A 14,338-nucleotide genomic window follows, 5' to 3' on the forward strand; every position below is an offset into this window, starting at 1 on the left:
GAGAGAGAGAGAGAGAGAGAGAGAGAGAGAGAGCTGTCGGGAGATTTCCAGAGAAAGCAGACCAGAGAGGAAGCAGGCTGGAAAGCTGTCTGGAGTAGAGCATAGGCTGCCAACTTGGACCCATAATTTGACTTCAAGTAGTTTGGTTTTTGCCACTTCTAATCGCCCCTTCCTCAGAACCCCTCTCCAAGCTGAGGCTGGTCCTTGGCAGAACCCACTCACATTCTAGGACTATTGTAAAGACTCAGAGCAGCTGCGCTCCACAGAAATGGGCACCCAAATGTGTGTGTGTGGGGGGGGGGGACGACAACGGGGAATTCTTTCTGTCTCTTAATCATCATGCTTAAAGTCTTTGGTTGGAAGTTAAGACAAGATTTCACTGTGTAGCCCTGGCTGCCCTGGAACTTGCTCTGTATACCAGGCTGGCCTCGAACTCAGAGATCCACTTGCGTCTGCCTCCCAAGTGCTGGGATTAAAGGGATGTGACACCAATACCCAGTTTTATATTAAAAAATAGTCTTATTCTAAATTGCTGGCTGGAGAGATGGCTTGGCAGTTAAGAGCACTGACTCCACTTTCAGAGGGCATAGGTTTGATTCCCAGCACCCACATGGCAGCTCACGACTATATGTAACTATAGTGCCAGGCGATCTGATATCCTGCTCTGCTTTCTCTGGGCACCAGGCAAGCATTTGGTGCACAGACATGCATGAAAAAACACACATGCCTAGGAAATAAAAACAAAACTTTTTCAAAAGTTAATTGTTTTTAAAGATTTATGTTTCTGTGCATTGGTGTTTTGCCTGCATGTGTGTCTGTGAAAGTGCCAGGTTTTCTGGAATTGGAGTTACAAATAGGTGAAAGCTGCCATGTGGGTACTGGGAACTGAACCTGGGTCCCCTGGAAGCGCAGCCAGTGGTCTTAGCCACTGAGCCGGCTCTCCAGACCCTCAAGATTTAAATCTAAGAAATCTTTTTTTTTTTTTGGTTTTTCGAGACAGGGTTTCTCTGTATGGTCCTGGCTGTCCTGGAACTCACTTTGTAGACCAGGCTGGCCTCAAACTCAGAAATCCGCCTGCCTCTACCTCCCAAATGCTGGGATTAAAGGTGTGCGCCACCACGCCCGGCCTAAGAAATCTTTTAAAGGGTGTGATGGTTTGTATATGCTTGGCCCAGGGAGTGGCACTTTTAGAAGGGGTGGCCCTGTTGGAGTAGGTGTGTCATTGTGGATGTGGGCTTGAAGACTCACGTCCTAGCTGCCTAGAAATCAGTATTCTTCTAGCAGCCTTCAGATGACGATGCAGAACTCTCAGCTCCTCCTACACCATGCCTGCCTGGATGTTGCCATGTTCCCACCTTGAGGATAATAGACTGAACCTCTCAACCCGTAAGCCAGCCCCAACTAAATGTTGTTCTTATAAGAGTTTGCTTGGGGGCTGGAGAGATGGCTCAGCGGTTAAGAGCACCGACTGCTCAGAGGTCCTGAGTTCAATTCCCAGCAACCACATGGTGCCTCACAACCGTCTGTAATGAGGATCCGATGCCCTCTTCTGGTGCGTCTGAAGACAGTGACAGTCGACTCACATACATGAAATAAATAATTCTTTTTTTTTAAAAAAAAGAGTTGCCTTGGTCATGATATCTGTTCACAGCAGTAAAACCTTAACTAAGATAGGGGGCTAATAAGATGGCTCAAGGAGGTAAAGGTGGTTGCTGCCTAGAATTGAGTTCCATCCCTGGGACCTGGTGGAAGAAGAGAACTAACTTGCACATGTTGGCCTCTGACCTCTTGTACCCCAATACATAAATAAATCATCAGTCCAACCACAAATGTCTTCACAATGTCTTCTGGTGCCAGCCAGGCTGCTTCATCTTGAAATTCAAGGAGTCTTGGTGTACCTGAGCCCAAATATGAAGCCAAGTGCTAGGCAGCTATGGATGGTTGTGTCCTGGGCTCAGTCCTCTCTCCACTGACAGCTGACTGGGATTGTGGGCCAGTCCTGGAGCATAAGGTTTTATAATTTCAATGGAGGCAGAGGCAGCTGGATATCTGTGAGTTCAAGGCCATCCTGATCTACATAGTGAGTTCCAGGACAGACAGGGCTACACAGCAAGACCACCCCCAACTCAAACAACCAAACCAAACCAAACCCAGTAGAATTCAGGAGCTGGGCAATGACTAAGTGGGAATAAGGCCCAGGGAGTGAGGGACAGAGTCAAGTGAGCGAGAACACAGCTGTCCCATGCCAGTGCTCATGAGCCAGTGCAGGTAACACCAGAGTGAGCAGCACCGTGGCAGAGACAAGTGGCTCCTGGGGGCCTCTACACACACATGTACTCTGGAGAAGATGTATTTTAGACCAAGGATGGCCTAAAACCATGCATGCTTGCCTCAACAGTGCTGGGGAGACTGAAGTGTGATCCCCAAATCCAAATCTAGCCCAGGCCAGCTGTCTGTTCCTGCTTCCCCCCTGTGAACTGTTTGTCCCGGTGACTCCTCAGGGGGGGGGGGGCTGAGGTGGGTCTATCAATAGCACTGAGAGGCCAAACCTACTCCATCGTGGGACCGATCTCCATTTTAAATGGAAAAAGAGCCTGAGAACTTGACCCAGGTTCCAGGAAGAACCACATCGCTTATCTCTGGCTCACACCCCAGGGTTATTCCCTAGCAACAGCCAATCAAGATTAGTCTGATTGTTCTAGATGTACTTTCAGACCGTTTGTGATTGCTCATGGTTTTGCTTCAGAGCACCCACCTGCCGGCTTACAGTAGTCATTCAATTAGATGCTGTCAGGCTGGACACCCCCTCGCTTTCTCGATACTTCCTATAAAACCTTGTTCCGCTGGGGTCTCCGGGCCTTACCGCCTGCTTCAGCAGGGCTGGTGCGGATCCCACTCTTGAGCTTAAATAAAGACCCCAATGTGATTGTGTTGGAGTAGGCCCCTTAGTGGTCTTTTGGGGCTCTCAAATGCTTCCTCAATGGGCACACTTTGGTGCATTGGCCAGGAAACTCCATGACCCCTAGAAGAGGTCTCAGTACCAGCCGATAAGGAGGTCCTGTCTGTGTCTGTCCATACGGTAAATCTGTCTGTCTGTCTGTGAGGTGCTGTGGTAATTCTGTTCCAGGTGCTCTGTGCAGCACAACGGTCATTCTGTTCTGTGTTTGTGCAGCACTGTAGTAATTCTGTTCTAGAAAGAGGTCTAAAAATTTGGTATTTAGTGGCCAAAGTTACTAGGTGGACACTCTGCAAAGTCACAGCCACACAGTGCTGGAAGATATTCCAGGCCTGCAGAGAGAGACCTTGGCGTCACAGTCGGAGTTGGATGCAGGCTTTGGGATCTGCCGTAGGCCACTGTCTGGCACTTTTTATTTCTTCCTGATGGAGAGGAGAGGGCTAATTTTCTTGTGTTTCTGTTGGGACTAATGGTCTGTTCTTGTGTTTCTCCTTATGGGGCGACTTTGACTTTGACAGATGCTAACACGGGACAGGTGCCTTCAACTCCACCAGAATTGCTTAAGCCATTTTAAGGATGTTAAGACCAGAGGACAGAACCTCTCTGTCACCATTAGGAAAGATAAATTAACATTTTTCAGGCCAGAATAGCCCACCTCCAAAACTAGGTGGCCCTGGGAGGGATCCTTTGACTGGGATTGGTCCAAGAAATTGAAAAGCTTATTTTTAAACCCAAAGTTGGCCACCTGGACCAAATACCTTATGTGGTGGCCTGGTGAGACCTCCTAGGAGACCTGCCACCTTTTCTCCTCAAAAAAAACCAGGCATAAGTTTTTGCCTTGGCTACCAAAAAGCCCAAGGATACAAAGGAAGATCTGCCGGACCACCCACTTCCTTCTACACCATCCCTCGATAGGTCCTCCAAGGAGGAGGAGGGGGATGTCATCTATCCATTCCCACCTTATTCTACATTTCAGGCAGAGCCGAAGGCTCTGCAGGCAGCTCTGCCACAGACAGTAGCATCGGGGAGGGAGGTTCAGGGAGGATGGACCTGCTGCAGGGACAAAAAGCCACCTGGGACTGACTCCTGAGCCTGTCCTTGTGTGCAGTGGGACGGGTCAGTGATCAAGGGAATCAACCCCTCTGCTACTGGCCCTCTGCTACTAGTGACCTTTACTGGAGAACTCAGAACTCCCCTTTTTCGGACAACCCCCGAGATTTGATTATACTGTTAGAGATGATTTTTCACCCCCGACTCACTTGGGATGACTGCCAGCAGCTCCTGTAGGTTCTCTTCACCACAGAAGAGAGGGAGAGGACCCAGATGGAGGCCAGGAAATCGGTTCCTGGCCCCACTAGGGAACCCACCAATAACCAAGCAGCTATTGATGCCGCTTTTCCCTTAACCTGCCCAGATTGGGACTTTGACACTGTTGAAGGTAAGGGGACATTCTTGGTCTACCACCAGGCTCTGTTGACAGGTCTCAAGGCAGCCACACACTGACCCACTAACCTGGTTAAAGTATACCTTAGTCAGGGGGACAGTGAGAGCAGGGGGACAATACACCCCCATGGACCCCAAGTTACCAGCAGTGAAAGCAGCAGGGCTCTAACCTGTATTAACCAGGCAGCACAGATGTCAAGAGAAAGCGTCGGAGGGTTGAGAGGTTAGGAGAGTCTGAGAGACTCAGTGATGATGGCAGAGAAAGTGTAATAAAAAGAGAACGTGCAGAGGAGAAGCAGAGGAGGGCAGAGAAACGAATGGAGGAAAGACGGGTGAGAGGGAAGAGGTGACAGACTCACAACCTGGCAAGGATCCTGCTGGCAGCCACGCTGTACTAAAGGATCATAGAAGATACCTAAAACAGACGGCTTCTGGAGAAGAAGGCAAGGAGGGCCCCAAAGGATCAAGGACACCCCAACTTGGGAAAGAACCTCTGTGCTTACTGAAAGGAAGAGAGACACTGGACCAGAGAGTGCCCCAAGATAAAAAGCCTATTCAAACCATGGCCTTAAAAGATAAAAATAGAGACGAGGAATGTGGGTAAGGGGTTCAGACCCCCTTCCCTGAGTCCGGGGTAGCCCTAAAAGTGGGAGGGAAACCCACCAGCTTTTTTTTTTCCCTCTCAACATTTTGCTTTGCTAAAGCCTGAAGGTAAAGTCTCTTCAAAGAAGTCTTGGGTCCAAGGGGCAACAGGAACTAAACAGTACTCATGGACTACCCAAAGAACAGTGGACTTAGGAGTGGGCAGGGTAACCCACTCATTCCTTGTTAAACCCGAATGCCCATACCCCCCTCTTGGCAAGAGATTTGTTGACAAAAATGAGGGCACAACTGCATTTCTCCCCAGAAGGAGTCAAAGTATTAGATTCAGAGGGGAAGCCTATTCATATCCTGACCACCACGCTAGCTGAACAGTACCAGTTGTTTGAGCCTTTCCCCACCTCAGAGGACGAAATTACTACTTGGCTAGATTGCTTCCCCGTTGCTTGGGAAGAGACAGGAGGAGTCGGGATGGTTAAACATCAGACCACAGTATGGATTGAGCTCAAGCCAGGGACGGAGCCTGTTCAGGTCCGACAGTACCCCATGCCCCTAATCACCCGGGAAGGCATAACCCCCCATATCAGGAGACTATTAAATGTGGGAATCCTAAGACCATCTCAATTAGCCTGGACACTCCCCTCCTGCCAGTCAAGAAGCCTGGAACTAGTGATTATAGACCAGTGCAAGATGTAAGAGAAATAAACAAACAAGTTTTTTGGTTTTGTTTTGTTTTTATGTATGTGAGTACACTGTAGCTGTCTTCAGAACAGGGCATTGGATCTCACTACAGATAGTTGTGAGCCACCATGTGGTTGCTGGGAATTGAACTCAGAATCTCTGGAAGAGCAGTCAGCGCTCTTAACCACTTGAGCCATCCTTCCAGCCCCATAAACAAACAAGTTATGGATATCCACCCATCAGTCCTTCATCCCTACACCCTCCTGAGTGCTGTTCCTCCTGAATGCCAATGGTATATGGTACTGGATTTAAAAGACGCTTTCTTCAGCTTGCTCTTGGCACCCAAGAGCCAAGACCTCTTTGCCTTTTTGATTCAGAATTTGGGATTAGCAGACAGCTAACTTGGACCTGTCTGCCCCAAGAATTTAAAATCTTGCCTACCATCTTTATTAAGGCCTTCCATTGAAGACTGAGTACGAAACCCAGCACCATAACCTGACTCTCTTACAGTATGTGTCTGACCTCCTGGTAACAGCAGAGAGCAAGAAAGAATGCCCGGAGAGAACCCAGGACCTCTGGGAGGCCCTGGGGAATTTGGGCTACCAAGTTTCCACTAAGAAAGCCCAACTCTGCCAACCACAGGTGACCTGTCTAGGGTACATATTGAAGGAAAGAGTCAGAGATGCTCTCTGAGGCCAGGAAGGAAACTGTCCTGCGCTTACCACCAGGTAAGGGAATTCTTGGGGTCCACTGGGTTCTGCGCAATATGGATAGCAGGCTTTGCAGAAAGAGCTAAGCCACTATGAAGCCATCAAAGGGCCTCCTGAGACATTAGAAAGACTTTAGAATGAAGTCTTTTGCTGAGTCAGATGACTGCCAACTATTGGACAACCTTGAGGGTGTCCAATGGGTCCACAAACATATCTGGTTTAAACTTAGTGCTGTCTATGAAACAGGTCCACTTTCAGAGCCTCATGGATTGCAGCCTGGAGACTGGGTCCTAGTCAAGAGACACTGCCCAGGGATGCTAGAGATTGACAGGATTACAGAGTGGATTTGTCATACTCACACCCAAATTGTAGACTGGTTTGCAATTGAGGATGACCTGGACCAGCAGAGACAAAGAAAATCAAAGACTACCAAGCACCCTCCTAACCCTCTCAAGCTCACGTTACAGTGAACCTGATGAGCCTCTTTACTGTGTGTTCTACAATACCTCACTGTGGTTTCCCTTCCCCCACCTGCTTGAACCTGCTTGCTCAAGGGTGGAGCTTCCTGCTCATTCGTCCTGCCACGCCTACTGCTGGACCCTGCTGCTGTGCTGCTTGGAGGCACATACGTGTTTGTCCTGCTACTGGACCCTGAGTTACTTGGCAGGAAATCGGGTTCCCTCCCCCTTCCTTTATAACTGAGTGTCTAGAAATAGTAAAATTGAGCTTTGATCGGAATACTGTCTTAGCTACATTTCTTTCTCTCGCCGCCTAGCCCCTCTTCTCTTCCAGGTTTCCAAAATGCCTTTCCAGGCTAGAACCCAGGCTGTGATCTGCTGGCCGGACACAACACCTCACCCCACCAGTCCCTTAACCTTACCTGAGCCATCATCAACATGGCCACAGGGAAGATTGTCAACTCCACATCTCAGGTTATGCCCCAGGTACTGAATGAATGGGACACCCCAGAACAACTTTGGCACAGCCCCCAACCGATTACGGCCACAACATACATTTGGTACAATGGCAGACTCGGCCCCAAGCTTTCCATGTCTGCCCAGGACCTTCCCAGAGCCATGACTAACACAATAAATGTGGAGGCTCTGAAGCCTTCTTCTGTGCGACATGGGGACGCAAGTCCACTGGATAGATACACTAGAAGCCCTCCAATAAGGACCTCATCACCATGACTAGGATCAATACCCGGGCTGTGGGAAGAAATGCAATCTTCTTGTTATCAGAGTCACAGATGACAGCAGAAAGGTCAACTGGACTACTGGTAAGACTTGGGGACTGAGACTTTATGTTACCAGTACAGATCCTGGAGTCCTGTTCACCACCCAACTCTATGTTCAGACAACCCCCCTCCCAGTTGCTCTCAGCACCAACGTCCTGCTGGCTAAAACCCCACCTACACCACCTCTGCAGACTCAGACACCAATCCAACCTCAGGGCTTATTCCCATCTTCCCCTAACAAGGCACCAACCCAAGCCAAAAGGACAACACAAAGACTAAGTAACAACAGCCCTGACCTTCTCTGGAACATGATGTTCCAGTCCTTTCAGGTCACCAGTGCCTCCAGACCCGAGATAACTGAGTCACGCTGGCTGTGCTATGAGGTAAAACTACCCTACTTTGAAGTCACAGCCCTGATTGGAAACTTCACTGAAACTGAGGACCCCAGTGAGTGCAGACGGTAACAGGTAACAGGTGAGGCTAAGCTGACCTTATAGGCCAATAGACAACCTGGCCACCTGTTTAATGACAGTTCCTGAGGCCTGTAGCCACCTCTGTAATGGGACCTATAGGATGAATCTAGACAATGATAAAGACCTATTGTCACCCACCAATGCCTGGTGGACATGCACTGCAGGGCTCACCCCCATGCGCCCATGGGACTACACAAGGAATTCTGTGTCCTTGTCCGGTTACTACACAGGACCATCTATCACAAAGATGACCAAGTCCTAGACTTCCTAGTTGGAACTTCATGTTTAGTCATCAAGCAAGAACTAATCTTGGCTGTAACTCTGATGGTTCTCATAGAATTGGGCATGGCAGACACAAGAATCGGGGTCGTTTCCTTGGTGTTACAAAACAAATATTATGGGGGCTGGTGAGATGGCTCAGTGGTTAAGAGCGCTGACTGCTCTTCCAAAGGTCCTGAATTCAAATCCCAGCAACCACATGGTGGCTCACAACCATCCATAATGAGATCTGACGCCCTCTTCAGGACTGTCTGAAGACAGCTACAGTGTACTTACATATAATAACAAACAAACAAACAAAAAACAAACATTATGACAGTCTAAGAAAGGCCATAGATACTAATGTAGAGAGACTAGAAAAAGCAATCTCTCACCTCCAGTATTCCCTGGGCTCCCTGGCAGAGGCAGTACTCTAAAATTGGAGAGGGCGAGATTTCCTGTTTATGCAATAAAGAGGGTTATGTGCAGCTCTCAGATTGCCGCTTTTACTTTGACTGCTCTAGAGTGGTCAAAGAATCAATTGCTAAAGTTAGAGAGGGCCTGGGCAAGAGAAAAAGAGAAAGAGAACACACACACACATGCACACATACAACAAGTACATTGGACTTACACATGTACACACATACACACACACACACACACACACAGGTACACCAGACACCTATACACACATACAGGTACACCAGACATCCATCTATCCATCTACATGTATGTACCAGACATACATGTACACACAAGTACATCAGACATACATATACATACATGCATACCCAGGTACACCAAACTCACACATATACAAACAGGTACACCAGATACACAAATGTACACACATACAGTCACACTCACAGGTACACCAGACACACACTTATGCACACACATAGGTACACCAGATACACATATGTACACACATGTACACAAGCACAGGGGTGTACCAGACACACAAACATACACACACAAGCACACAACACACCACACATGCACACAAACATACCCATATACACACACGTATGCACAGACATAGACATATACCACACATATACGCACATGCATGTACATGCAGATACACATGCACACATAAGTACGCATGTGCACACACATAGACCCCACACAGGAAACGTCACACAAAGAGCCAAAGCCAAAGGCACCTGGCCAGCACCTCACTGTCCCCATCACACCAGCCCAGGTGGCATTTGCAGCTTCCCAGGAATGAAGACTCAAGGCAATGGGGCTCCTGACTACTTATTTGAGGGGTTTCCATGCTGCTCCCAGGAAGGTGTTTTGGGCTCTGGGTCTTCACACCTCTTTTCGAATACAGAGTCCTAGGAGAGGAAGAGCCAGTCACAGCTGCACGAAGTCGTTCCACTCTCCGCCTGGAAGGCTTGTTGTCTCTACTGTGGGCATCCTTTGGAAGCAGAGCAGCGGGGGTGTGGCTTCCTGGTGGGGACGATGTTCTCCATTGAGATGAGGCTGATCTGTTGGAGGCTGGAGAGGAGACACTGGGTTAGTCTGTGGGGTTCCTGAGGTTGCACACAGTAAATGCCCTGGAGGGAAGAGGCCAATTGTAAATGGTCCCCACCTCCACATCCACCAACTGCGAGACTTACAGGGACATCATTCAAGAACAGCCACATGAACCACGCAGTTAGAATCTTCTAGTGTGGGGCCAGGGAAATGGCTCAGCGGGTAAGGGCTTGCTGCACGGGCACGAGGACCTCAGTCTGAATCGCCAGAACCCATGTGAAAAGCTGGGAGTGGCAGCTTCTGCCTATGACTAGTGTTGTAGGCCACCACAGAGAAGGAGCAGGGCGAGTGGTATCCTCTGGCCTGCATGTCCCCCACACACTTGTACCTATGTTGGCATCACTTACAAACTTTGAGGCGGAACTTCTGAATGTAAAGGGCTTCACCCCTGGATCTCTGGGGAGGGGGGCACATGTCTACCCCCCACCCCCTCCACACACACAACAGCCCAGGCTCTCTCTGGACTGCACGGGAAGCTGGTGCCACTGCAGGTGGTGGGCAAGCTGAGTGCTCTGCCACGAGAGCTGCCAAGAAGCACTGGGCACTGAGTAAGAAGTGCTGTGGGCCAGTCCTGCAGCCCTGAGCCTGGTGCCTCACACTGACCTTATTTGAAAATTGGGGCTGTTACGGGCGCTAAAATGGGGGCCAAAGGGTGACCCCTCTCTCATTCAGACTCATGGTGTCCTCATTAGAAGAAGAACTGGGGAGATGAGGCAGCTCAGTTAGGAAAGTGCTAGGTGAACAAGCATAAATGCTTGAATTCAAATCCCCAGCACCCGTGTAAAAGGAAGAAGGAGGCAGGAGTAGGGTGGCTAAGGAGGGGAGGCAGCTACTGTGGTGTACACTTGTATCCACCCAGTACAGGGGTTTTCTAGGGATCCCTGGCCAGCCTAGCCTACTTGGGCAAACTTCAGACCCATGAGAGACTGTCTCAAGACAAATATGTGAGGGGCTGGTGAGATGTCTCAACGGGTAAGAGCACTGACTGCTCTTCCTAAGGTCCTGAGTTCAAGTCCCAGCAACCACATGGTGGCCCACAACCACCCGTAATGAGATCTGACACTCCCTTCTGGTGCGTCTGAAGACAGCTACAGTGTACTTATTTATAATAATAAATAAATCTTTGGGTCAGAGTGAGCGAGCAGGGTTGAACGAGCAGAGGTCCTACATTCAATTCCCAACAATGGATGAAGGCTCACAATTATCTGTACAGCTACAGTGTTCTCATATACATAAAATAAATAAATCAATCTTTAGAAAAAAAAAGACACGTGTGTGTGCACACACAGATGCACTCATGCATGCACCTTGAACACACAACAGGATACCAGGGAGCAGCTAGCTAGCCCTGTCCATGGGAGGCCTGTTCCTCAGGCCACACAGGTGGGCTGGCTGGAGACACCAGTTTCACATGGCAGGATGACAGGTGGCCGTGAAGGTGACTGTGGGTGCAGTACATGCATGTGCGAGTACACACAAACATACACACACACACCCTGAGGAAGGGAGAAGAGTGTGTGGACATTACGTAAAGGGAGTCAGTCACCTGCAGAACTCTGTCACAGAATTTCCAGAGCCCAGGCCTTCTCTGAACAAAAGACACGGAACGTGGGGACATAAGAAGATGGATCAGGGCAAAGTGCTTGCCACAAGGGTGTAAGGATCCAAGTTCAAATCCTCCAACCCCATGGGAGGCCAGACCCAGCAGGCACAGCTTGCATCTTCTAGGGGATGGGAGTGGAGAGCAGAGATCCCTGGAAGGTTGTGGGCCATCTAGGCTGCTGGACTTGGCAGGGTAAGGACAGCACCCAAGATTGTCCTTGGATCTGCACGCTTAGGCACTCACACACACACATTATAAGAAGATAAAATAAAGAAGTGGGAATCCACAAAAAATGCTGGTCCTAGCCAGGAAGACTGGATCTTAAGGTCAGAGAGGGCAGGATACCTGTGACCACGCAGCCCAGCAGAGCCAGGCCATTGGGTCTTACCATGAGGACAGGAAGACGCTCCTGTCACAGTCATTATGACAAGTACATGCTATCAATCTGTGCTTTGTATTTCTGGGTTATCACATTTCTCTTAAGTTTTGATGTCGGTCCTGTGGAGAGAGGAGAGAGTAGTCAGGTTGTGGAAGTGAGAAAAAATTCCACACACAGTATGGACAGCCAGGAGACCCGTTTGAGGCTGATCCAGGTGACTGGGTGTGCTCCTGCTCCTGCTGTCAGTGAGTGGGGATTGTGGGATGTCCACATAGACTGGTCATAGTGAGGATTCTGGCTATAATGAAGTTTCTTTTTTTCAAGACTTATTTAATTTTTAATTATGTATCTCCTGTATGGGGGGGTATATAAATATGCACATGTGTGTGCTGCCTGTGCACATTCTGCAGAGGCCAGAAGAGGGGGCCTAATCCCTGGGGCTGCAGGTTACAGATGACTGTGAGCTGTCCAGCTTGTTTGCTGGGATCTGATTTCGGGTCCTCAATAAGGGCAAGCAGTGCTCTAAACACTGATATCCCCATCCAGCCCCACAGTGAGGATGTTACCTCCAGAGTGTAAAGGTGTTTGGGGAGCTAGACGCAGTTGGTGGGGGTGAAGTGTCCTAGCTGGTCTCATAGACCTAAGCCCCAGACCCCAGGAGCCTCAGGCCCAAGCCCTAAGTGACTCACCCAGCTCCCCACCCTGGATCGAAAAGTCCTTCTCCAAGATGATCCACTTTCGAATTCTATGTGAGTCAGACATCGCTTGCTGATTCACGATGTCTATGCCATATTGGATGGCTGTGTAGACCACTGGGTCTCGACTCTTCAAAATGTCCGACACAGTGGTTGCTTGGCTACCCAGCGTCTGGCAAAAGCTTTTGGCCTCCAGGCTCAGCTTGTTCAAGGGCTCTCCGCTCTTCCGGTCTGTTTCACACTGCCCCAGAACAACCAGTCACCATGCTCCCCCGCCCACCCTCCATCATCCCTGATCCCCCAACCCAGGGCGCTGAAGAAGGAAGTGGAGTCTGGGGTCAGCCACCCGCAGCCCCTCCCCTTGCCACCCGACCCCGGAGCTGCCGTGGGCAATTCGATCTAGCGCAGAGGAGGGTCATTACCTTCAGCGTCAGCAGCATGCACAGGAATTTGGCCTTGTCGCCCACCAGCATGGCGTGGCTGATAATGGGGATCTTCTCCTTTACCAGGGTCTCAATGGGGATGGGGGATACATTCTCACCACCAGCGGTTATCAGGATTTCTGGAGTGAAAGCCTAACTTGGTACAGGTCCCCACTCACTTGGGACCAGGCCAGAGGTTGCAATGGCTTTCCTTTTGGCAACCCAAGTCCCCACTCAATCCTGCATTCTCCCAACATCTGAGTCCTCAGAGTCCCCACAGGGGCACCATGTGTCTGGTTAGCCTTGGTCAGCTTGTCAAGCCAGAGTCTTCTGGGAAGATGAGAAAAATGTCTCCAACAGATTGGCCTGGGGACAAGCCTGTATGGCATTTTCTAAATTAATGATCAAGAGGGGAGGGCCGAGCCCATTGTGGGTGGCGCCATCCCTGAGCTGGTGGTCCTGGGTTCTATAAGAAAGCAGGCTCAGCAAGCCATGGGAAACAAGCCAGTAAGCAGCGCCCCTTCATGGCCTCTGCGTCAGCTCCTGCCTCCAGGTTCCTGCCTTGGTTTTTTTTGTTTCTGGGGGAATAGACTATGGCCCGAGCTGTGAGCAGAATAAATCCTCTCCTGCCAAAGCTGCTTCCTGACATCATCGTGACAGAGAGCACACCAAAGGACAACATCCTTGCTGGGTTGTTTGTTCTGACAGAGACACCCAATTATGCAGCCCAGGATACCCCCCAGTCCACAGTGCTCCTGCCCCAGCCTCCCAAGTGCTGAGGTGACAGGGCTGTCCTCATGCTCTCTCCCTCTCTGAAGCTTCTCTGACACTTCCTGATCTCACCTGGTCCTTCCACCCTCTCCTCTGCTTGGCAAAGCTGACAGATAGACTGCAGTCTCAATACAGGGCACAGACCTAGAGCAACCTGTCTGTCCCCAAGACCACTGCTGTAGGATGACTGGAAGGGACCCTGATGAATGGGAAATACTACTCTCTCCGGTGTTCCCAGTACCTGGCATCCCAACATTCCCTGCTAGCAGCTCCCCCAACATACCCAGTACCCTTTGCCCCAAATGAGTCTGGCACCTTTGATGCGGCCAGTGATATAAAGGAAATCGTGGCTGTCCAGGCGGCCAATGTCCCCAGAGTGCAGCCAGCCATTTTCATCCAGTGCTTCCAATGTGGCCTCCTCCTTGTTCAGGTAGCCCATGAAGACATGCCGGCCCCACATGCACACCTCACCCACGCCTTCTTTGTTCTGGTTGTACAGCATGTTCTTACAGCCACTTAGGACCTTGCCACAGCTGCCAGAGACATGACATGGGTTGGGGGTGTGGGT

The 14,338-nt window shown here is 49.9% G+C and overlaps 1 protein-coding gene across 4 annotated transcripts in view; it reads right to left on the minus strand.

Moving 5' to 3' along the window:
* Positions 1-9,608: 9,608 nt before the first annotated feature.
* Positions 9,609-14,338, minus strand: part of Acsbg2 (acyl-CoA synthetase bubblegum family member 2) — a 32,338-nt gene continuing 27,608 nt past the window's right edge. For all 4 annotated transcript variants that reach the window (XM_021150075.1, XM_021150078.1, XM_021150074.1 and 1 more), the window contains 5 exons: positions 14,086-14,303; positions 13,000-13,139; positions 12,572-12,818; positions 11,892-12,001; positions 9,609-9,861 (listed from right to left, as the gene is read on the minus strand). In XM_021150075.1, the coding sequence (XP_021005734.1) occupies positions 11,925-12,001; positions 12,572-12,818; positions 13,000-13,139; positions 14,086-14,303 (682 nt within the window). In that variant the 3' untranslated portion in view covers positions 9,609-9,861; positions 11,892-11,924. The remainder of the gene's footprint in view (positions 9,862-11,891; positions 12,002-12,571; positions 12,819-12,999; positions 13,140-14,085; positions 14,304-14,338) is intronic.

The sequence above is a fragment of the Mus caroli genome, chromosome 17 (genome assembly GCF_900094665.2).
Source record: "Mus caroli chromosome 17, CAROLI_EIJ_v1.1, whole genome shotgun sequence".
Taxonomy (NCBI): domain Eukaryota; kingdom Metazoa; phylum Chordata; class Mammalia; order Rodentia; family Muridae; genus Mus; species Mus caroli.